This window comes from Manacus vitellinus, unplaced genomic scaffold, assembly GCF_001715985.3.
Source record: "Manacus vitellinus isolate BGI_N305 unplaced genomic scaffold, ASM171598v3 scaffold_7_pilon, whole genome shotgun sequence".
In the NCBI taxonomy this organism is placed as follows: domain Eukaryota; kingdom Metazoa; phylum Chordata; class Aves; order Passeriformes; family Pipridae; genus Manacus; species Manacus vitellinus.
The window spans coordinates 13,699,729-13,723,921 of NW_021940813.1; the positions used below are offsets into that span (position 1 = coordinate 13,699,729).

At 37.5% G+C, this 24,193-nt stretch overlaps 1 protein-coding gene across 6 annotated transcripts in view; it reads left to right on the forward strand.

Moving 5' to 3' along the window:
* The first annotated feature begins 250 nt into the window (after window positions 1-250).
* Window positions 251-24,193, forward strand: part of AP1S2 (adaptor related protein complex 1 subunit sigma 2) — a 30,600-nt gene continuing 6,657 nt past the window's right edge. For 3 of the 6 annotated variants that reach the window (XR_001922124.2, XR_001922125.1, XR_001922126.1), the window contains exons 1-4: window positions 668-846; window positions 8,320-8,428; window positions 9,338-9,475; window positions 17,066-17,160. Coding sequence is in view for 3 of the 6 variants with exons in the window: in XM_018084054.2 (XP_017939543.1) it covers window positions 668-846; window positions 8,320-8,428; window positions 9,338-9,475 (426 nt within the window). In the remaining 3 variants the exon portion in view is untranslated. Of the gene's footprint in view, window positions 269-667; window positions 847-8,319; window positions 8,429-9,337; window positions 9,476-17,065; window positions 17,161-24,193 lie in introns of those variants that run through there. The other 3 variants (XM_018084055.2, XM_018084057.2, XM_018084054.2) reach the window with 2 other exon arrangements.

The following is a 24,193-nucleotide window of genomic DNA, read 5'->3' on the forward strand; positions in this document are numbered from 1 at the left end:
AAAGCCCATTTCCTTTAATGTTACATCTGCTGAAAAAAACACAGCCCTGCGAGTTCCTCTTAAAATATAATTGCAACATCACTCCTTTGGAGGAAGCGAGACCTGGAACATAGGACCGCAGGGAAAGCACTTAATCTCTCCTCCTTTTGTGTAACCTGGGAAAAGACTTGGCTTTTCTGTGCCGTAGGACTCTCCGCTGGGATGTTTAATACCTTTTAAAGTATTCCGAGGCTTTTCGGAAAGATCTTAGGTGCAGATTGCTGCTGCTGTAAGGCTCTGATCCGGTGAATTGAAAATGAGTTTGGGTATTTGAAGAGACTGCTGTGCTGGGTTTTTTCTGTCGTTTTCGGAAATGCAACCGTGCCAATGCTGGACGTGGCTTGTCTGAAATCTGGGTGTATTCACTCGCCACCCGATGGTTCTGACATCTGCTTTTGAAACTTGTGTGCGCTTTCTACTGCCTTTGGCTTGACTGACCTTGCTCAGCGGAATCCTTTGTATTATTGGTACTTCCAGATCTTGTATAACATCTGCCAGTGCTATAGAAATACTGTTAGGGGTTTTGGATGTCTGTCCTCCTTCCTGTTTGTTTTTTCTCACAGATATCTTTTAAAAACTCAGAGACTGAGATTAATGCTTTTTTTTTTCCCTCCTTGTAATTCAACAGATGCAGTTTATGTTGCTTTTTAGTCGCCAGGGGAAACTGAGACTCCAGAAGTGGTATGTCCCATTATCCGACAAAGAAAAGAAGAAAATCACAAGGGAACTTGTTCAAACGGTATTAGCCCGCAAACCGAAAATGTGCAGTTTCCTCGAATGGAGAGACCTGAAGATTGTCTACAAAAGGTTGTTCTGTCTCACTAACCTCGTAATTGCCATACATCACAAACAGTAGCAGGAAAATAATGAAGGTTGTTTGTGTTTTGTTTTGTTTTGGTGCTGGTTTTTTTCCCTTCCCTCTGCTGGTTACAGAGAAGAGTGACTTCTGCCTTGAATCTAATTTGATAACCAAGTAGGAATCATTCATGTATGGAAAATCACTCATGCATTTAGAAATGTACTGAAGAAAAGAAATGAGCTTTCCTTCTACTTTCATAAGGAGTGGCGGTTCTTGGTACTCTGCTTAGGTTCACACGGTCCATACATGCTTCATATTGGTAGGCATTTCAGATGTAATAAGTGATAAAGGAGAATTTTCTAAATGTGCATGTCAACCAGTGACTTCATATGAAAATATAACTTGCTTTTTAAGGCTCATAGAAATAAGGAAATTTTTCAGAGTACTTAGTTTGGTTTATTTGAATTTTATTTTTTTTTTGGCTATGAACACAAAAAGGGATTTCTTCTAATTGAAGGAATCATGGCTAGCTGTGTTTTAGTGCAAGTACTGAAACAAATTCTATCAGTTTCTTTGCAGTAGTTTAATTTTTCAGTTGTTCTCTAACCTTTCTAGGAGTATTTGGCATGCATTTTTTATCTTTGTGCTGGTCTTTAGAATGTATCAAAATGTGGTAGTGTGAACATAATTTTCTCCACAAAGCAGTAATCCACCTCCTGATGTGATGGGATACATCTCTTCCAGGTAAAGCTGCTGCTATGAGGTCTTGAGTTATCTTCATTCTCTAGTTAGTTATAAACTTGATAAGGTTTATGTGTTCTTGTTTTCTCTTTGAAATGGTAGGTAATTTGTGCCCTACAATAAACATTGTTGTATTCTCTGTAGGTAGGACAGAGAGAACTGGAGCCAAAATTAAGAGTTTGTAACTTTTCCACTGTAATAAATCACAGAATCACAGGGTATTCTGAGTTGGAATGAGTAGAATCAAATATGTTTAGATGTTTTAAGTCCTGTTTTCATACAGACATTGGTGTGTGTAATGTCACACGTGTGAATATTGCTGCTCTGAATATTACTTGCATGTGGTTTTTTAACACGAGGAGGAAAGAGGGGCAATGCATGAGGCTGTGCTGGAAGAAAGCATGGACAGGGTTTTCTTCTGCCTCTCAGTTTCCTCACGGAACTTCTTGTACGTGCATGTAGACCAGCTTGCTCAAACACTTGGTATGTTTCCTTCAGTGATAATGCCTGGAAGTGCTTTTCCAGCTGGGCTTCCATGAGACCAGATCAGAAAAATGAGGCATGAGTAGGGCCGTTTGTTCCCTTCCTTGCCCAGTCTGGAACAGCAGTAGCTGTTCTGGGGATGATTCCACACAACTGCTTTCCCCCCCTTTTTATTGCTGCTAACAACTACTTGCCATGCCCTTTTGTGTCTAAGGAGCTGGTGGGTATGACCATTTGAGTTACTGAAAATTGTGGTGTTCTTGCATCTCAGTAGTGTGTTGTGGATCCTGTGGTCAAGGAGAATAAAGAAATTTGCTGGGAGATGCATTTAGAGCATTTTTGACCGGACGTAGACTGCAGTCTGTCTGCTGGACTGCTGGTGTGCACAGCTGACTGCAGTAGCTTATTTCACTGTCTGCAGACCAATCTGGCACAGGGAGCCTATGAAATTGCTAAAGATGAGCTTGTACCAAGCTAATGAACATCTCAAATCTTGCCTTACTTTTAGTTTTGGGGTTTTTTTTCTAAACCGTCACCAGAAGGACTAGCTATAAGAAGTGATAGTTTAGATTCCTGTGTCTGATTAACACTGACAGCTTTTACATTTGTGGGACTTCTTCCAATCACCACACCATAACTAAAGATGATGAGTACCAGCTAGTGTGATTTCTTTGAAAAGGGTTATTTTTTGTAGCTGAAAAGGTGGGTGGCTTAAAGAGAAACACACCTGCTGGAAGTTTGTGTGCTTTGAGAAATTGCAAAAGGTGCTCCCAATTGCTTACAGACAAGAGCCTCTTGAGCGTCTCTACTGAGATCTGCTCTATTGCTGGGAAGGATCTGAACCTGCTGGTGCAAATGTTTTTCAGTATAATCTATAAAAGTATGTGCACAGTGCTATTGTACATGTTGCATGTGCATATTACTGTTATGAGTCTTGAATTGCTGCAATTTGTGCCGTTTTTGTTTTTTAGAGTGTATTTATTGTCCACATGTAGGAGAATTGACCTAGATATTGCTGCTCAAAGAATGGTTGGCATTATTGGAAGTATACTCAAGTGTCTCATCATTGTACCTTTTTGCAAGAACAGAATGGACTCAAGTGCAAAATTGGCAAGTCTGTAGCTTTAGCTTCCTTATGATACTTAACATTTATTAAGACAGCTAAACTATTTTGATTAGCCTCCTTAGCTCTGTAGCGTTTCATTTTTATAGGATGTTTTCTGAATGAATCTTCAAGAAAGCAGGACTTAAAATCCATCTGAACATGTGTGGCGAACTTTTATTTTGCTTGGTTTCGTATGTGAGCATTGATAACATTTGCAACATAGGCTCAGTCATTGCCTTCTTAATTTTTTTCCTTTAGCACTACAAAACAAGACAGAAGGGTACCCTGCTTTTGTCATGCTTCATGAATTGGGTTATACATATTCTGTAGCTGGATTGGAAGAGTGTTTTTCAGGCAGATAGGCAACAGAAGATTAAAAAAGGATGTGAGCTTCTAACTTGAAGAATCAGAGAGATTTTAAGTGACTTGCTGGGAAAAAGAAAATAAAATAAATATGGGAAGCCAAAAACAACTGCACTTTATGAAAATATAGGGGGGAATCATCTGCACACAACAAATTATAAACATTCCCCCTGTGGCAGAAAAAATGTGTTAAATGTTAAAATTTCTAATTTTACTAAAAAAAAGGAACTTAGAATGTAATTTTTTTTTATTTGAAGACCTCATCTGTTCACTATTTTGGCATCTGGCAGTATGAGTTATTTCCATTGTGTAGTATAATGCAGGCAAAATCAGAAATCAGAGAATAACTGATTTTATATAAATTTTACTTTGTTAGCATTTGGTTAATTGCGTTCCTGGGATTTAGTTATTGTTGATTGGTTATTTGATTAAGGGTTGTGGCTTCGTTTTTATGTGTCAGTTTGGAACTGTGTTTGCAATATGAAATTATTAAACTGTCATTACTGCCCTTGATGTTGTGGCAATTACCTTTTACTTTAGCATGACATAACCAATATCATAGTTTATGTTAAAGACTTACAGCAGATTGAGTTTTAGAACTTTCTTTCTACCCTCTCTCCACTGAAAGTTGCAATGGAGGAGCCCCTTGTGCAGGTCTGTGCCTTTTCACTCTAATTATTATGAATGGAAGGTACAGCCATGTGACCAGCGGGATGTGCCCAGCAGTTGGCATGATCCCTGTTCTACTTTATGTACAACTTAGCTGCCAGATGCATCTGTTAAAATTGCTATTATGATGTTGATTAGATAGCTTTGTAAAACTGGCTGAATGCAGCATTTATAGTGAATTAGATACTTGGGTTTGATAATTTTAATTAGATTAGGCCTTCGTAGTACAGGATTCTTGTTCATGTGGCACTAGAAGGACCTCAGCATCAAGAAACAGCAGCTTTTTTTTAGAGAACTATCAGTATCATGTTCTTGTTCATTTTTAAAACTACTGGGGGGTATAGCCTTGCTGAAATAAGAAATTGTAAAAGAAATGCTTAGCTTTGGTAGACTCTGTCCTGGAGTCTCAGAGGTTCTTGTTATTAAAGAAATGCGTAAATTTTTGGGGATGAGAAAAAATCTGTTGTTAGGCACAACATATTAGTGGTCCTAGTTTTCATTTGGGCAGCTATCACCAAACCACAGATCCTTGGGCTCCCTTAAGGACCTATCTGCCCCTTGGTTGTCATTTACAGTTTGGTTCTGATTGTGCCAAACTCTCTAAGCTTTAAACTTCTGCAGTTAGGATCTACATGCAAAGTGACTGATGCTGACAGACTTATGGTTTGTTTGCAAGTTTACCTGGTGACAAACTTCCAGGGATGACTTTAAGCAGATGTCTCACCTAGTAGGAGAATGCCACTGAGCTGGCAGGATTTTCTCTGCCCCACAGAGATGGGATCTTGCAGCAGAGTTACTGAACTTGGCTGTGAGCAGAGTAGTGGAGAACTCTACTGAAGCATTGCCTGCCTGTTGTGAGGCTTCCCAATACTGACCTACTGAGAGGGAGATGCATGGATTTGTTTCCTATCACAAAAAAAAATCTTAAGGCCGTCTGTCTGAAGGCAGGAATTTGTATAAGTACTTATACCTGCTGTGTTACCTTTTTGTTCTTTAATTCCATATTACATTTTAGGTCAAAATTTCTGAGATTCTGTCCAAACTGCTTTTGGTCTCTCTGGTTTTCATTCCTGTTCTGACAAACGAAGGATATTTATCATAAAATATTATCCTAAATGAGGGTAAGCAGCTGAGCTGAGCTTGAAGATTCTGTTAATAATATTTAGTGAGGAAAAAAGACTAATTGCAATAGCAATAAAAAAAGCAGAATCTTTCTTCCAGACTGCACTGTATTTGCTTGTAGGTGTGTGCTTTACTATCAGAATTTGCCTTTTCATTGGATGCATATGAAAGACAGGTCTCTGTCAGGCTCATAATGGAGAATCTGCCCCTGCAGAGCAGAAATCTTTTATAGCCTGAGTACAGTAATTTACTCACTTTTGTGTGGGTACTCTCCATGTAAACTTCTGCACTTGGCAAAACTTTTGGTGTCTGCTCTAGACTGTAAGTGGACACATTTTTCTGAAGCCCTGGCCTGCAGGGGGAAAAAAATTACAATAAACTATTGCCTCTGAGAATTTGGGTCTGAAGCATTCCTTTGTGGTATGCTCATGCCCTTTGCAATGATGGCTGACTTGTTCATACTCTTCTGCTGTTTTCCATTTAGGCTTATTAAATCTGCATTTGTTTTCTTTTGTTGAGTAGTGATCTGTTAGTCAAGGTTGGTACTTAAAAAATACATGGAAAAATATTATTTGCATATAATAATAGATACCCAGGCCTCCATTTTGTGTTGATACCCTCTGAGTAGTTTTTGTTTCTTAGTATTATTTCTCTAGAACTGCAGTTGGCAGAGCTTGAATGTGTAGTCTGCTCACTAGCTGCCAAATACAGGCTTTCCAAAGTATATTGCATTCTCTTTTAAATGAGGACAGTGAGAGCAGGCTACTTTCTGGGAAAGTATTTTATGTTAGTCTCCCGCCCCAACCCCCTTCTTTTGTTTTGATTTTTTTTTTCCCATAAAATAGTTCTGTGCATCAGACTAACTCTTAAGTAATAGAAAGCACAAAAGGTCTGTCCCATGTGGATAAACTTAAAATATTTGAGTCAGATTTGATTTGATAAGGTCTGCTGGTATGTGGTTCAACTTGTGTTTAAGCACTGTAAGGAAGCAGTTTAACTGCACATCATCATAATCAGTGCTGCTCATCTGAAGGTGATGAAAGCTTTGTTTAGAGGGATTTGGCCTGAGTGCTGGTGATTAGTGTAAATGTCAAATAATGTGTCAAAGCTCTTTTTTTCTACAGTGAAATATGATAACATGGAGTTTGACTAATGAATTCCTCCGTAGGTTTGAAAGCATGTTTTTTCTGTATAGTATTGCTTCCCAGTACTCTTTAAAATAGTTTCGATTTCTTGTACAGATTGAATCTTGCAAACTACTGCAGTGACTTGTAAATGTCCTTGAAATTAAGTGGGGCACAAACAAAAAGTGTAAAATGAAAAGAACTGTGCTCAGACAGGACTTCTGATGAGCTCACAAGTCCCCGTGGTGAAGAGATGAAGGAACGAGGTAATGAAAATGTTGTCCTTCAGTGGAAGTGTCTTCGTCTCTTCTCCCATCATGTTTTGTGGTAGGATGGAAAAATCACAGGCAGTAACATTTTATTATGGTTTAAAGCTTTTGTATAAAAGTTATTCTGATTAATCCTTCATAATGAAGCCATGGCAATTTGACTCAGAGCAGTGGGGGGGGGGGAGGGGAACACTTTTTGGTGATAAATGGTACTGGATGAGTGTCTAAGAGACAAATTTGAACATAGCTCAAAATACAGCATTTTTTTGCAGAACTTCTAGCCAAAAACTCTTGACAATTTCTTTAGGGGTTTACAAAGTTCCACCTGATAAAATATATGTAACATTTAAAAGCTGCATGGATTTCGCTGTATGGGAAACGGATACGCACCTTAAATTTGGCATTCACATCTGAATGACTTCTTCTTCGGTAGGGCTGACTTCTCAGACTGTTTAATGTGTCCAATTGTCCCCTCTAAAGAGGCAAACAAAAGCTGTTTCTGATTCATGTAAATTAGCAGTTACAACAGGTGGTGCTTGAAGTCTGGTTTGTGCCATGTGTGACTGAGCAGCATATGGTCTGGGCACTTTAGAAAAGACTAAATGGGGTTTTCAGCTTTCATTCCTGTTTTGGTTTTTTTATCAGCTTTTTTAAACGTGACTTGAACAAATGTATGGTCGACACAGTGGAATTGGTTGGTCTTTTTATTAAACTGGAACCCTATCATATCTGAAGAATTCTGTCTTCCAAGATGGAAGTGGATTGTTGGAAACTATTTGATGGCCTCTCATTAATCTGATGCCAGGACAGTTGGTATTGATTTAGTTGTTGGCTTAATAGTAATTGGGGTATATGACATAAGAGTCGGTTTTGGAGTTTTTTGAATTTGTTAAATTCTCTTTAAAGACCAAATTCTAATTGCTAATTCAATTTGTCTTTCTCAAGGCATTTTCTGTAGTTTTTAATATTTCTGTGTGTAGCTTGTGTGATAAAGATTTCAGATTGAGTCTGTTGATTAGTATACTGGTGCTTGGATGTTACAGACAGTGGAGAAAATATCATGCCTCAGAACTCTGCCAGGAGACCAGAAAATCAAATACATTTCCTTCTCCAGCCACTTCTTTGGCTAATTTATTTCCGTCAAGGATAGTGAAGACTGAAGTCATTCTGGACTCAAGGAGACAGATCCCTTTTGTACATGTGTATGTCTTCTGGCCTTTCAGCTGCTCTTTGGTAGGAGGTTTAGGTTGGATATTAGAAAGAGGTTCTTCACCTGGAGGGTGGTTGGGCACTGGAACAGGCTCCCCAGGAAGTGATCACAGCACCAACCCTGACAGAGTTCAAGAAGCGTTTGGATGATGTTCTCAGGCACAGGGTGTGACTCTTGGGGATGGTCCTGTGCAGGGCCAGAAGTTGGACTTGATGAGCCTTGTAGGTCCCTTCCAACTCTTCATATTCTGTGATTCTGTGACTTGCTTGGCTGTTGATTTAAAGGAACAATATGCAAAACTTGAGTATGAAAGGCAACTGAGAATGCGATACTCCTCAAGCACATTCATTTTGCTCATGCTCCTATGCTCACATCAGGATTATTTTGTTTTACAGATATGCAAGTCTCTATTTCTGCTGTGCTATTGAAGATCAGGACAATGAACTAATAACTCTGGAAATAATTCATCGCTATGTAGAACTTCTTGACAAGTATTTTGGCAGTGTGAGTTAGTTTCTTTATATTTTATCATTTTGTTTTATGCCCGCAGGACTTTTGTAAAAACATAACCAACTAGTTGTTGAAAAGATGCATCTAGCAAACACATTTTATGTGGCTTGCTTGGCCAAACTGATGGTTGCCTATATAACTGTTAAAATATGGAATTAAATTATGGATTTGGGAGAAGGGCTGTTATTAATCTGGTGGTAATTGCCTGTATTTATTTCATTTCATAGTAGTTTCACTTGAGGTCAGATAAAATCTTATTCTTAGCTTTCTGTTTAGGCAGCTTTCCTTCTGGCACTGCTCTAGTGTGTGAGCACTTCTTACATCTGCTTCCAAAGGAGGCAGTTGGTTGTGAAGTAGCAGGAACGGTAAGGAAAGACAAGACAGACATCTGCTTACCCAAACAGCAAACACAGAAAAACTGTCGTACTATACATTGACACTTGTAGAAAAACTGCTGCTTGTTCTTCTGCCTTCCTAGTCCTTCTGACTAAGAATGCACAGGATGAGTAAAAAATTTGAGATTATTGTCTTCACAATTTTCTGTAAGATTGCGTGGCCTGCCTTTAGATACTGCAGTCAAGAAGACAACTTTTACAGGGATATTCTCTTGCCTCTTGAAGAGCCACATAATACAGATGGTTGTGAATTGAACCCTTTTTAACAATGATGGAAGTGTTTTTCAGAGGTTGCTGTAACTGTTTCTAACTCAAGCAAAAAATTTTATTTTTTTTTTCCCCTCCAAGGACTGATTTTTATTATTGCCCCATTTTGTACAAGGCTATAGCCTTAGGTAATGATTTGGTGAAGTTTGGTGAAGCTGTGAACAAGTTAAGTTTTGTGAGAGGATGTACCTCAAGTGAGAGTATCCTCCCGCTTTGCAATAATACTTGATGTTCTTTTTAGGTATGTGAACTTGATATCATCTTCAATTTTGAAAAAGCCTATTTCATTCTGGATGAGTTCCTTTTAGGAGGGGAAGTTCAGGAGACTTCCAAGAAAAATGTTCTTAAAGCCATCGAACAAGCAGATCTTTTACAGGAGGTAAGCAAATTCAGCTTCTCTGGCCAAAATGTCAGCATGGTAGGCTGTGACCTAAAAAAACTCCTGTTTCTCTAAGCTTGTAGAAGGTACTTTTTAGCATGCTTAGCATGTAGTTTCCAGTTAGTTGTCCTAATTGTGCAATAGGATGATGTTATCCTGCTCTTTTTGTTTTGTTTGGCACGTGTATGTTTTAACCCACTGTGACTTTGTGTTCTGCTAGTAACTGCAAGTGGCTATTTTATGTTTATACTTAGATAATTGTAGTTCATGTTGGTTTAACTAAGTGTTGTTCATGTGTCTTTCATTTCTTCCTTTTATTAATTAATCATTAGTTTTTCTGTTCATACCTGATGCATGTTCACTTCTTTACTGTTTCATTGCTGAAATCCAGAAGGTAGACTCTCTTCTTTGAGACTCATTCAGGTATAGTTCTTATTAGTTCTTAGACCTGCTTTTCTGCTATAGTTTGCTTACTCTGGAGAACTTCTGTGTTGACAAAGCAGTAATAGTAGTGCCATAGAAACATACAGAATAAAGTATAAGAACATTGTTTTTTCTCTTTGAATGCTTTTGCTTTTTATTACTACTGTAGAAGAAAGATTGCATCTCTATGATTCTTTTAAAAACTTGTGACGTGAAGGAGTTCATTGGTATAGAAAAACTTAGTGTCGTTTCTCCATCCTATGCTTGTTACTTTGTGTTCGTTTTGTTTTTTTTTTTTTCTTACTGAATTGTGCTCAGTGTTAAGGTTCTTGAATATCTAAATGGAAGTCACAAAGTACTGGTGTACTGGGGAAATCATCAACCTTGTGTGCAAATCAGTGGAACATATAGTTTAACAGGCATGATGAACCTTAATTTTTTTTAAATGTACTGAGGTTCACTGCTCAGATTTGATATTGATCTAAGCTGCTCTATTTTTTTCCCCCAATGTGAACCTTCAATTTGCTATTTTGTTCTATGAGTTAATTGCTTAATTCTTTTATAAGCATTCTGTGTTTCACTTGTTAATCTTTGTTGAGCATAGTATTAATAGGATGGGGAAACATTCTTTACCCTTGTAGTTGTGTTTGTAATCCTTTCAGAGTGCAGGCAGATCTGCTGCACATTAAAGTTCTTGTTTGTCAACAGCTGCTTAGTGTCAGGGACAAGGTCAGCCATTGCACACAGATTTGCCACCCTATTTTTCTAGAAAGGAAATACATGCACTTACTTTTTGTGTTCTAATTCAATTTTTGTTAAGCTCTTCTTTACTTTTAGAAGAATTATCTTAACCAGAAGTCCTGTTGCACTTTACAAAGAGGGGAGAAAAATAATCTGTTTATTCTCTTAAAATCTTTTGCTCTTTATATGAAAGCAGATATAACAGATTAGCTGTATATTCCAGTCTATTTCCTGCAAATGCAGTTAATTATAGAATTACTGTATTCTTTCTCATTCTTACTGGTCTTGAATTTTTATTTTCACCATTTTTGTAGCACTCTTCTAAAGCAAAAAATGCATTCTACTTCTAGGAATTCATTACTGATTTTCTATCCAAGCAACTAACATTCACTTTTTACAGAGAATATAATTTATTATTGATATTACTTCAAGTTATCCGGGCAGATGGAGCTCGTCAGCCCTGTAAGGCCATCCATCTAAGAGAAGGTCACTCTAAACAAACCTACATCCTCAGGACCTCGCTGCCACCGTCCGAGCTCGCTCGGCCCCGGCAGATGAACCTCAGGATTAGAGGGTGGGCTCAGTTCAGCACACACTGTGCCTCACCTAAAAAATCCACTGCGCGGGCTCCAAGGGTAATGACCTTTCCCAAATCTTCGTTCGCGAAGACTGGCCATGATGACTTCAAGTTAAAAATTTTGTTCAAAAGGAAATACCACTTTTCCCTTGCCCTGATAGTTTTACCCTGGCTTCCCCATCTCTGGGAGATTTCCTGCTTTCAAGATTTATTAAATAATTTCTTAGTAATTGGAATGTAACAGTTTATCACAGCACCACAGTAGTTCTATGTCGGACTTCTATATTTTTTTATTCTTAGTTATATTGACTGTTGATCAATTCTAAAACTACTCCATAAGTCTGGTTTTTAGTTTATAAGCCCTGTAAAAGTCTGGGGTCATATTTATATTGAGCTTCCAATACATTTGGACTCTTTCTGCAGAAGTTTGGTTTTGTATCAACTGCTGCTATGTGCATGCTGAGTTTGATGAAGAGAGTTGTTAAAATAACAGCTGGTCACATCTGGAGACTTTCTGGTACTTTCAGTTAGTGTCTGCTTCCCAGAATACTTCAAAACTACCAGAATGAAACATGCTGTGATTCTAAATGCAAAACATATTTCTAGCAGAGTTGTCATGAGTTTGGTTTTGACCATGTCAGATTTTAATTATGGGCAAAGTGACTTTTATTTGGCCTTGAATACTCATATTGCTAAATATATATATTAATCAGTGTTGAATGTACAACATTATTAATTAGTAATGCCACATACATTAAAGTATGAAGTACCTTACAGATGAAGAGCTGTACAGAATACTTAGACAAAGGAAAATCATTACAAATACATTAAGTGGCTACTTGTGTGATGTTGAAAGGAAATATGTGGAGGCCCAAATTGCTGAGTAGTGAATTAGTTCTTAATAGCCTTGGCTACTTGTATTTTCTGTGGTGGTTTTCCGGGATGTACTTCTGTGCCTGAGCACCTACTTCAGTTTGTCTTTAAGTTCTTGATGCTGTGTGGTGCACTTGCTAATTGGTAGAGTTTGTGTGACTGAAACACACTAACTTTTTAAACCATTCCCACTAACATTTAAACCATTCACTGCTGTAAAGGTGGTTTTTGCCTGTCTGAACAACTCAATTATACTGAGAGAAGAAAATAGGCAGATGCAGTATGTTGTTGCACGCCTTACATATGTTTTTATATGTATATACACACGTGTGGTGTATAGAACAGCTAAAAGGTAACCCTGTGCATAATTTTATGATATTTAAATTTTTTAAGGCATGAAACTACCAACAATAGATCTTCTATGCAAAAGAGGGGATTTGATTTATTTCTCTCAAAAGTCTAATTGCTGTGGTTTTATTTGATGGTTTGAATAATTCAGTGTGGTGCTTGGAAGTTTGTTTTCATTTACTGTGCTAAAGCACTAAAATCAAGGAGTTAATAATTCTAATATCTAAAACAAGCAGTCATATATATATTTTAAAGTAAATCTATACAGAAACGCTCATCTTCATTTGAAATAGGAAAAAGTTCCTAAACATTGGCTTTGAGTGAAAATTCTTCTTGTTGATTATCCTATGTAAATTTTATAAAAGTGTTTTGGAAATTATCCCTGTTTTTGTCCACTGCTATTCTTTTGTAGGGTGTTTATGTATTTTTTTAGTAGTTGATTGCAGAACATCTGAATACTTAAAAATATATATATTTTTAGAAGCATCATAATAAAAAGGCCAATGGTTCTGTCAACAAATCACACTTGTTTCCATCACTATTTTGGCAATAAAAATCTAAAAGCTATGTGAATGTTTTTTTTCTTATACTCTTGCATTTTGACCTCAGGCAGTATTTACTAGTCCTTCCAAATGAAGAATAAGAGATAGGCTATCAATTAACTTTACTTTCTTTACTGTTTCAAGCCCTTGCCTCATCCTGTGTCCAGAAGGGTGCTTAAGGTGTTCACATTGGCCGACTTGTGCTAGATGCTTAGGGTTGCTGTGTAGATTTAAGCTTTTGGTTTTAGAATGAGCATCTTTGGAAATGAAAATTCATTGAGTTTTCAGCTTGTGCCATGAAAATTTTCTTCTTGGAGATGAAATGTGCTGGTTGGAAACTATGTTTGAAGGTATGCGTAATAGTAGGTATTAGGTTGTCCTTGAGATACGATAATGTTGGTATTATCAGTAACAAAAAAAATCTGATACTTAAGCCTTCAGTAGGTGGGAGTATAAGGGGTTTTGTCTGCTTTAGGAAACATCCTTTGTGAGCAGCTGTTTCATAGTAGTTGCCTGAGAAACTTACCATAATTAATGCAATTAATTCAGTTTTCACTTAATGTTATCTCTTAAATATAGACTATTGAAATAGAGTGCCTTCTTCAGTTGGCAGTGGCATTATTTGCCTTGGCTATACCTGTGTCTTGCTCAGTGTGAAACAAGAATGAATAGTGGAATCTTTTTTATAATGGAGAGCTGCCTGCCATGATTTCTCTCTGCTCTTCTTGTGTAACTTCTGCCTCAGCTTCAGGCAGTCAGCTTGGTTGGTCAGTTCTTTAGATTGTATGTGCTTGATTTTAAGCACAGACAATGATCTACAGTAACATTTTAGAAGATATGTATAGGGACGTTTGAGAGGCACTATGAATGAGAAGGGGATATGTTGTTAGTTCATTATTTGATGGGTGGACTGTTCAGTAGATAAAGAAGTGGTTGGACAGTTACAGCCAGAGGGTGGTGGTCAATGACTTGGTGTCCCAGTGAATATCAGTGACAAGTGGGGTTCCCCAGAGGTCTGTAATGGGACTAGTGCTGTTTAATGTCTTCATTAATGACACAGAGAGAGGGATTGAGTGCACCCTTCATAAGTTTGTAGGTGACACCAAGCTGAGTGGTGTGGTAGACACCTGAAAGATGGAATACCATCCAGGGGGACCTGGACAAGCTTGAGAAGTGGACCCATGGGAAACTGATGAAGTTCAGTAAGACCAAGTGCAAGGTACTGTACCTGGTTTGGGGCAACCCCCAGTATTGATACAGGCTGGGGGTGAACAGATAAAGAGCAACTGAGAAGGACTTGAGGGTGCTGGTGGATGAGAGGCTGGACATGAGCCAGCAACGTGCGCTCATGGAACAGAACGCCAAACGTGTCCTGGGCTACATCCAAAGTAGTGTGGGCAGCAGGTCAAGAGTGTCATTCTGCCCCTCTGCTCTGCTCTTATGAGACCCCACCTGGAGTGCTGCATCCAGCTCCAAGGAACAACCCTCTATAAGAACCAGCTGTAGATTTAACAGTAACAGACAGCTCTGTAAACCTTGATATCAGATACATTTCTGTATTTTTAATAGATCTTTTTGAACTGTCCTTCTTGTGCTGTTGAAGTAGGCTTTCCTGCAAATACTTACCAAATCATACTCTTATGTTTAAAGAAAAAGGAATTATTCCAGAAAATGAATAGTAGAACCTGTATCTCTTTTTCCAAAATAGTAATTTGGGGAGGAGAAGTTAATTTTTCCAGGTTTAAGTGTCTTCTTGAAAATGTAGCATTGAGTATCCAGGAAGTTACTGTATCATGCTTCAACCTCTTCCCATTCTCAATCTGCTTTTTGTGGTTTTTTATTCCTGGTAACTTGAATATTTTTCTGGTTTGTATGTGAGTTGTTTGATTCTTTTTGGAAAAATGCAGTTCAGTGTCTTGTCAAGTTTCTTGCTTTTCTGGATGAGTCATGATGTTTAGGACTTACCATAGATTTGCAGGCTGTGATTTCTAAATGCTTTAGAAATCCGGTTGTCTTTCCAAAAACATGTTGTCAAATCTTAATCTATCCTTATCTTTATGAATTGAAAATGATAGAAAGCAGTCCACTTTTCACCTGAGCAGCTTTTCTTCAGACCTTTAAAATATCATTTTACTAAATCTGTGTCTATAATGTTCTCCCTCTTTTGGGCTGTTTTGTTTGTGTGTATGCACGTAAGATGTGATTAATCTTTTTACATTAAAGAAATCAAAATAAATAAAAACTAGAAGTTCTTAAGACTCAACAAGTTGAGGAAGGAGTCTTTCATATAAGTGTTAAATACGCATTCATTGAACTTTGCAAATTGAAACATTAGAAAGTTTCAATTATAAGACAAATTAGCGTAAGGGAGGTCCTTGCTGTCTCATAACTGTTCAGTACCCTCTCTGTTGTGATCAATTCACAAACCTACCTGGGAATTTGATCATTCATTGATATGACCAATTCCTGTAGAGCTGTTGATGGTATATTAACAGCACACCAGACTCTTTGTAGATTATAATTCTGTTTAGGTCATATTTATTATCTGTACACTGAACTGATAGATTCCTCTCCAGAGATATTCTTCTGTTGTTGGCAGTAGAAGCACTGTGTCAGGGTGATATGATGAAAATTTTAGCACTACTCCATATGCCATAGCTGTTTTCAGGAGTTTAGTCACGTGCTTCTCGTCAATAAACATGGCAAATTCAATGAACAATTGCAGAAGGCTGCTTGACAGTAAGGAGTATCTTATCTTCAAAATTAGGTGCTTTCTAAATGTGCACATTAATCTGCATTTTAATAGAACAAGTTCATTGGATGTGGCAGAATGCTGAAAAGAGCAATGCTAATGTTTGGACCTTGAGATTGTGAGGAGAAAATTCCATTTTTACCCTGGTGTCTGAGATGATGTGTCATGTTGCAGTGCTACTACCCTTTCCTAGAATTTTCACTACCTGTGAGGATGGTTGTAGAGTGCTAGAGAATATTAGGTGAAAAGAATAAGAATGCCCCTCGGAGGCATTCTGTTGTGTTTGGTTTTAGATTCTCATTTCTTTGTGGTCTTATCTGTGTGTTCTACAGATGTCGGGCACGTTGTTGGTATGTGTTTGGGGGCTTTTATTTGTTATTTTTAAGGGAGAAGCTATGTTTTTTGTTGCCAAGTTGTCTAGCAACAGAAATAGTTCTGGTGATGGATATCAAGATACAATGAAAGTATATATATTAAATTTTACACTGAAAATTTGATATTAAAAAGCAAAAAAAGTCTGAGAAGACCTATTGTTCCCAGTTCTTTGAGAAAACTGTTTGATTAACAGATGGATTGAAGAAAATGAAAATGTCCAACTTTTTGCTCTAAGCATTACTACATGTAGGTGACTGCTCAGCAATGTGACTTAATAAACATGATTTTGTAGCTCTTGAATTAAATTGTTTAAATTACTTCAAGGACAGTAGGTAGATATGTTGAATGATACTTATTTTTCTTCATGGAACAAGTATTATTTAATATCAACGTTAGTAATAATACTGTGTGACAGTTAATCACTGAATTAAATATATGTAAATTTTGTAGCATCCTATTCTATTATACTCTCAATCTGTTATAATAATGAACAACTGATCTTAAGTTCCCTTTACAAAAAAGTCTTTGAATTAATATTCTTTCAAGCACAGGAGAAGCTTTCTAAACAACTCTCTACAACTTATTCTTTTAAGGTACTGGTATCCTTTATCTGGTTGAGAAATGAAAAATAAACTTAAGAGGTTTTTTAATGCATCTGCTTGGAGTCTTTGAACAGATGTTTTCTACTGATGCATTTCTGTTTGCTTTCTTAGCAGTGGACCTTTAGGAAGACTTAAAATTGTATTAAGTTAAAGAATAACAATAAGTGAAACAGATTTGAGTGTAATAACTGAATTTTTTTATATAGTTTAGAATATTTCTAAGTCTTACTGTAAATGGAAATAAGCTGTACATGATTGGTGGATGTTGGGGTTTTGTTTGTTTGTTTGTTTGTTTGTTTTTTTTTAATTTAGTAGTTGGTATTATATTTTCATTGCTGCTTGATTTTGTGTTTGTAGAGCCAGAATGAAGACTGGGGAGGTTTGTCTGAGGATATCTTATGATTAAGAGCATTCTAAGGCATTAGCCTTTTTGACCCCCATCTAAATGATTGGTAACTACCAAGTTTACCATTTTGGTGGCATGGATTAAATGGGTGCTATGCAAAAACTGCTGCACGTGTAATTAAGTCCTTGCAAGGGTAAACAGAAAATGGGTGATGGGCTTAACTTTCTGCAACACTTGCATGATGATCTTTGAAGAGTGCTTTGAGTGTTTCCTTTTATTTTCCTTTCATGTACTAACCGCATCAACTTGAAGTGTCTGACTTCTACTGGCTTTCTTTGGTGTTAATAATTAAGTGGGATAATGCAAGTTAGAGAAATGGATACCAAAACTAATACCTAAACAGATGTTTGGCTTTGTTTACTTACAATCAGCCCATGTAAACATGTATTTATTGGAAAATGAGCTGTTTACATCTGCTATGCAAAGAAAATGGGCCCTAAAAAGACTGGGTGCTGCTGCAATTGACTGTATATCAAGTGCCGGATGCTGCATGACAGAACAAAGCTTATTTGCATACATAGTGCATTGCAACATATTTTTATCCAAAGCGTAAGTGGAATACATTGTGGCAGTCCTACTAATAAAGGTAAGATTTTATTTTGCATAAGGCAAGTTCAAAACACATGAAAATGATTTGCTGGTGAAAACTTAATTAGTCTGCTGCTTATTTGATATAATGATAAACAAGTAGTTGAGTAAACAAAATAGCTTTTGTAATGCAGAACTGCGGTAATAGATCTGATTTCATACACCGCTTTATAAATGTCAGGATTTATTTCTAGTTAAAAGAAAATAATTATAGTACACAAAAATATATGTTACATGTTCAAAATCAAATTCACTGTTGGTATATGGGTGTTTTTACCATTTAAGAGTTTCCTAGTATGTCATACAGCCATTTATCTGTGTTTGGAAGTGGGGAGTAACCAATAATCTGCTTTTGATTGGACCTGTAGAACTAGAGCAGCCAACAAGTCATTTGTTGAAAACAGAATTTCTTATATGAGCTTGGACATATCCTAAAACAACTAGGAAAAAACTAAATGCTCAAGCTGGATACTTTCCACATTTCCCCCCATGTTTATTCCTTTTTCTCTCCTCTTCACGATAAATTCATGTACAAACAGTGTGATTCTCATGGTGAGGTTAGTATTAATACTGCAACTGTAAAACATTTCTTGTGATTAAAAACTTAAAAAGTTATCTGTGTTGTTTGGAGCCTGTGCTAAGAACAGAGCTTTTACTTGTGAGTCTTAATCTTTCTATTGTTGTTGTCTTAGATGGCTACAAAGACCAATTCTAGCACATACAAGCTCAGGCTTAGAGAATTCTGTGTGACTCCAGTTTACTGGCCTAGATTGTGTCCCAGATGAATTCTATGTGTGGGCTCAGTGTTGAAGAATTGTGCTTTTGTCCCCACTAAGCTAAACACAGTGGCATTATCTGATGCCCATGAGATGTTACTTCTTGGCCTGTACTGTTCTCTGGAAGGAGTGAAGGAATAGTTGCTCTGTTCAGAGCTAATTTACAAGACTGTTATGACTCCTCAGAATATGGAGAAATGGAGATGGTGTCTGCTGGGGTAAGTGAAGAGGACAGATAAATGTTACACATAACAAGAGATGGGGGATAGTTTGCCTGCCATAAGGAACTGCAGCTTGTATAGAGGAATGAAGATCATCTGTCTTAAAGAAAGATCTCTTGAGGTAAAGGAGGTTGTCTTCAGACAAGGGGAGGAGTTTGACTCATAGCTTTGGTGCTTGGATTAACCTGATATTTAACTGATAGGTTATACATCTTCAAATTACTTAATCCTTGTTACTCTCTGAGGCATAAACAAGCAGTGTTTCTGAATGACTAGAATGTGGAGTTTTTGAGAGCTGTTTCAGAGAAATTTGCTTGTAAACGAGGGTGTCAAGTTCTATATGTACTGTGTGGCAGTTGTAATAATCCACGTATTCAGAAGCAGTCAGCTGCATACAGAATTTGGGGAAGTTTAAGGTAAGCCTTGTATAATACTGAAAAACCTATGTGGTACACATCTAGACTAGGTAAAATCTTTATATTGAACATTTAAGTTCTGCTGTGTAGAACTTTGGGTTTTATTGAGAACGACTCACAGGTAGTGAAGTCAGGGTGCAGTTTCCTCATCACCCAAAACCATGCTGGCAGTAACTCTTGTTGAGAAGACCAGATCCGTTCCTACTGCCACCTTTGTGTTGTATTGATCCACTTGCCCTGTGGTTATGTGGCTCCCAGTTTGTTTGCTAAAATTTGAACACATGTAGGCCAGCATGAGGGAAGTGCCAGGAGGAAGAAAGCAGTGGCATTGAAAAGGGAAGAAAAAAGGCAACTGCTTTTGCAGTCCAGGACTTTTGCTAAAGCTAGTAGTGTAACTTAAATTACATCTTATTTTTAAAAATTCCAGTATCTAAGTGTTTTAAAAAGCCACTGTTCCATGCATCTCTTGTCCTGACTCAGTGTCTGCTGTGAACCCCCAAGTCAGCCAGCATATGTAAATTCTAATTTACCTGTCTGATGCTGCACCCCTGCTTTTGGCCTGAGTCATAGGAGTGTAGCAAGGAGCTTTAGCAGCAGTGTTGACTTAAGGAGTTTTCGGTTCTCCTTTCCCTCTTTCCTTTGTGCCAGAAGAACTATTTATATGACCATTCTAGAACTGGATTTCAGATCCATTTAAACTGATCCAATTTAAATTGCTCATGTCTAAAAACATATAGTCAGCAGCTTTTCTTTTCCATGTTTATAACTCGTGCTGCAAACATCTGTCTAAACAATTATAAGAAGGCAAAGTGCTGCAGGACCAGGAAGGAAGGGAAATGCTTAAATGCCATTGCCATGGAAGCCAAATGATATTGGATGTGATGTGGCTTGTTGCAGCAGTATATGTGGTCATCCCTTCAAAGGTACAGCCCTGCAGTTTAAGAAATGCTTTCTTAAGTAACGGAGACTAAGTAGTGCAAACCAGTATCTGCAGTGCTGGAAGCAAACATTACTGAATCCTTATGTGCGTGGTTTGGCAGTTTGCCAAACATACAGACACTGTGGGATTATCTGCTAGAGAACTCTGTGATCTTTAATGATTGTGGCTCTAATTTCACAATACAAAGTATTCAGCCACAGTATGTGCTTAAAGCATTTGTGTTTTTATGATGGCAGAGAGGAGCCTCTGGTGGATTCTGGGAACCATCCTTGTCCTGAAGGGTTAGGCTGTTGATTCTTCATAGCTCACTGCGTAGCAGCTGATTGGCACGTACAGAGCACAGCCTCCCAGAGCGATTATCACCCCTGATCCAGCAGATCAGAATAGCAGCTCAGAAGCAGGAAGAACCAACCCACTATTATCCAGTTACAGTACATGAAGTTTCCACTGATATTTTTACTTCTGCTTTTGGCAGGGAGGCAGGAAGGCCACTGCTAATCTTATGTCGTATCTGCTCTGGTGTGTTGAGGTGATGTTTTATAGCCAAAGGGTGTGCATATGCTAGGATGTTCTGCTGAATAACACTTGTGTGATAACTGTTGCTGTTTAAGACTCTAGTTGAGAATTGTGTTGACAAATTTACACCAGTTTTGAAGATGTTTTTATTTTTTTTGTCTGTATAGGAAGCTGCAGACAAGATCTTAATTTGGAGTTATTATTGATATAGGATTGTTTTTTGTTTTTGAAGAGCACCATAGTTAATACTCGTCTTTGAAGATGTTCAAAACCTTATGGGTGTTTCTAGGTTCTCTGAGAAAACACTTTGTTCTCCTTTAAGAGTAAAATAGAATTTTCCCAATGTTCCATCCCTGGACGTATTCAAGGTCAGGCTGGATGGGGTACTAAACAACCTGGTATAGTGGAGGGTGTCCCTGCCCATGGCAAGAGGTTTGGAACTAGATCTAAAAGGTCCCTTCCAACCCAAACCCTTCTATCTAATTGGAGTTATTAAATAGCTGGCTAACCACAGATTAGGAAACAGATACTCCCCTGTTTTGAAATTCTTGAAAGGGCAAGTAAACAGCATCAATTTCCTAAAGCAACCTTTCATTAGAAATATTTCCTAAAAAAGATTCAGAAGTAGAGTGTAAAAGTAAGTGCTTCTGAAGCATTGCTAAAGAAGGGCTTGTTAAATGTTAATCTTTTCCTGCTGTAAGAACTTCATGTTTCTAAACAGAAGCCCTCATCCCCCCACTTTCCCACAGCCTGTTCCTGTAGAATTCTTCGAAAACTTCCATATGCTCCATGGTCCTGCATCTTCTTGGTCTTGCTAGGGTTTTTTTAAATGCTTGGGTGAGGGGGGAAGCCAGGTCTTTATCGAAAGGTAGCAGTTAAAATTTTTTCCTGCAGTTTAACATGGCTTGCCTTCATAGGCTTTGTCCTGGGTTTAATGGGAAATAAGTTAAAACAATAACCTAAATATTCCCTGAAAAAGAAGTTATACCAAGTATTCATGAAGTCTCACTGCCATGAGATGTTGTCAGTAAAATGGCAGCACTGCAAAACACTAAACTTAAGACAGTTTGGTGTAGGCATAAATAATTTATCTCTCTCTTGCCTGAGGAAATAAGTGTTTTCTTGTCCACTACAGACTTAAAATACCTTAAATTGCAGCAAGAAAATAATTTCAAAATAGATGTTAGGCAAATTTTGCAGCAGTGATGATAATATAGCATTTAAGTAGATTGCCTGGGGCACAGTAAAAAGGCATCACTGGATGCTTTTAACAGATTGAATATTTCTCAGGAAAGTTATAAGTATGCTGTTTGGAGGACTGGATTAAATGAAGCCCCTTCTAATTTGATTTTGGTTATGATTTTTAATTAGATTGGGTCATGACAAAGTTGGCTGAGAAAATATCAGTTGAGTTGGACTGACTGAATAGTTCTGTTTACTCAAATCAACTCTACCATTTTTCTAATTTAAAAATCTCTAATGACTCAGGCTGGCAATTTCAGAGAGTATTATTAGCTTTTTAAAATGAGTTGTAAACACAGATGTCAGTTTGAAAAAGATGAATTCTAGTAACTTTAAAACATTGAGGAATTGCAATGTGCAGCCTGTATTGTAGAGCTGTTACTGCTTTGGCAGAACTGGGATTTAAGACCTATGTGTTAAAGTCAGATAAACAGTTTACATTCACATTTTTAAATAAGTGATGATTTTTCAGAGGTAATATTTCATGTTAGTTTGCCATTGTGTATTGTGCTGTAAGGACACCATTTCAACTAATTTATAAACTCTTTAGATCTAGATTGTTATCTTAGACAACATCTGAGCCTGTGAAGCATATCCCTGAGGTCTGCACAGTCCCACCAAAGGAAGGCAAGGTAGCATAGATACTGGCTGTGGAATTTGACATTTGTCCCTTACCCACTCTGTTCTGGTCTTCAGACCAGCAGGCCAACTGCTCTGGAGACAGTGTAGCAGGGAACACCAAAAAAAAGGAAAAAGTCAGTTGAAACTTGAAACTAGTTCTCTGATGGCAAAAAATTTGTCTAAACTTTATTTTCCTTTCAGTTGTTTGTCAGGCTGCCCATAATGCCAGGCCCTCTGTGTAGAATGGTCCAAGATGTCCTTGGTGGGGTACAGAGGTCTCCCTGAAACTGCAGTGTTTTCCTTCTCATTATTGCTGTGTTATCCTTCATATCTCTGTTACTTGTTGCCTTCCATTTAATCCTTTAGCTTCACCTCTACAAAGTTTGTTTATCTAGTTTAGTTGCAGGTGGTGTTTACATGTCCTGTAAACTAAAAAGCTGCCAGGAGCCAAATAACCACTTTTGTCCTGTTGTTTTCTGACGATCTATCTTGCTTTATCAGTAGATAAGAAGTTTCTGTCAAGATGAGACACTAATTTCATAGTGACTTGAGTCAGTCATATAATTTTCTGTACCATGTTTTTCATGGCAAAGACAGTGAATTCCTCAAGTTATAAACCACTGAAAATACAAACAGGGTGGGGAACCCAGGACTGCATGGGAGAGTAGAATCTTGGAAAGTACTGAAAAGGTAACAAGTAGATAAACATGAAATGAACACTTCCATGTCCTTATTAGTTGATACCAGTTATGTAAAAGGGGACATGATCACTGTTTCTGGGCCAAAGAGTGTGCTAAAGAATGTGTGCAGCCTGGGATAATCTTTGAACACAACAACAGCGGATTATAATCAGCCTCATAAGACTGCTAGAAAATTAACTGCTCTCCTTCTTCTTTCTGTCCAGAGAACTAATGTAAAATTAAATATGTTCTGAGATTTGATAGGCATTTCAGTGAAGACACTGATGGCTCCAGGTTTCCAAGGGCGAAACACTGGAAGACATAAGTGTTATTTTCAAGGAGGAGGGGAATCACATGTGTACATATATTTCCAGGTAAAAATTGGGCATTTTAGAGTGTTACAATATGCCTGTTTTTCAGTTGTCTTCATGGATCTATATCATGCCAGCAATGTAAGTAAAGCAGTGTTTTCTGTAAAGCAAAGTTTTCTGTAAGAATCTCTCTGGGAGTCTGTTGTCTGTGGAGGCTCCAGGAGTTCTAAAGTTAGTACTTTCTTGGTTTTAGTCAAAACTTCTACTCCTTGAGGAGTACACTACTGTCATGCAATTCCTTTTCCAGTTAGGAATATGCCTCAGCATTTTGTTTTTAATGTGGGCTGACAATTCTGACTTGTGCAGTATGAGAGGTTTTAAGAGTTAAAATTCACGTGTGTAATTCTGTATTATATACCAGATTCTTTTGAATTCTACCAAAAATCACAGCAGACTAGAACTTATTTGCAACTGTCACTGAGTTATATGAGTGATATAGGTGCTGTTATTTTTTGAACTACTGGATTTGTAGTTAGTTTGGTCAGAATAATTCTAACTACTGTGGGATAATCTTCGGATTACTGATACTGAAAAGCAGTATAAATATTGTAAAACTCCTAGGATATTTTTGTTGTGCTCTTTTTTGTAATTTGAGATTAGAATTTAAAAATACACAAGCTTGAACATGTGAATAAACTGACATGTGAATAAACAGAGGAGACAGGTTTAGAAGTCATGGGAACTTTCTCAGTTCTGTTGTAAGACTTC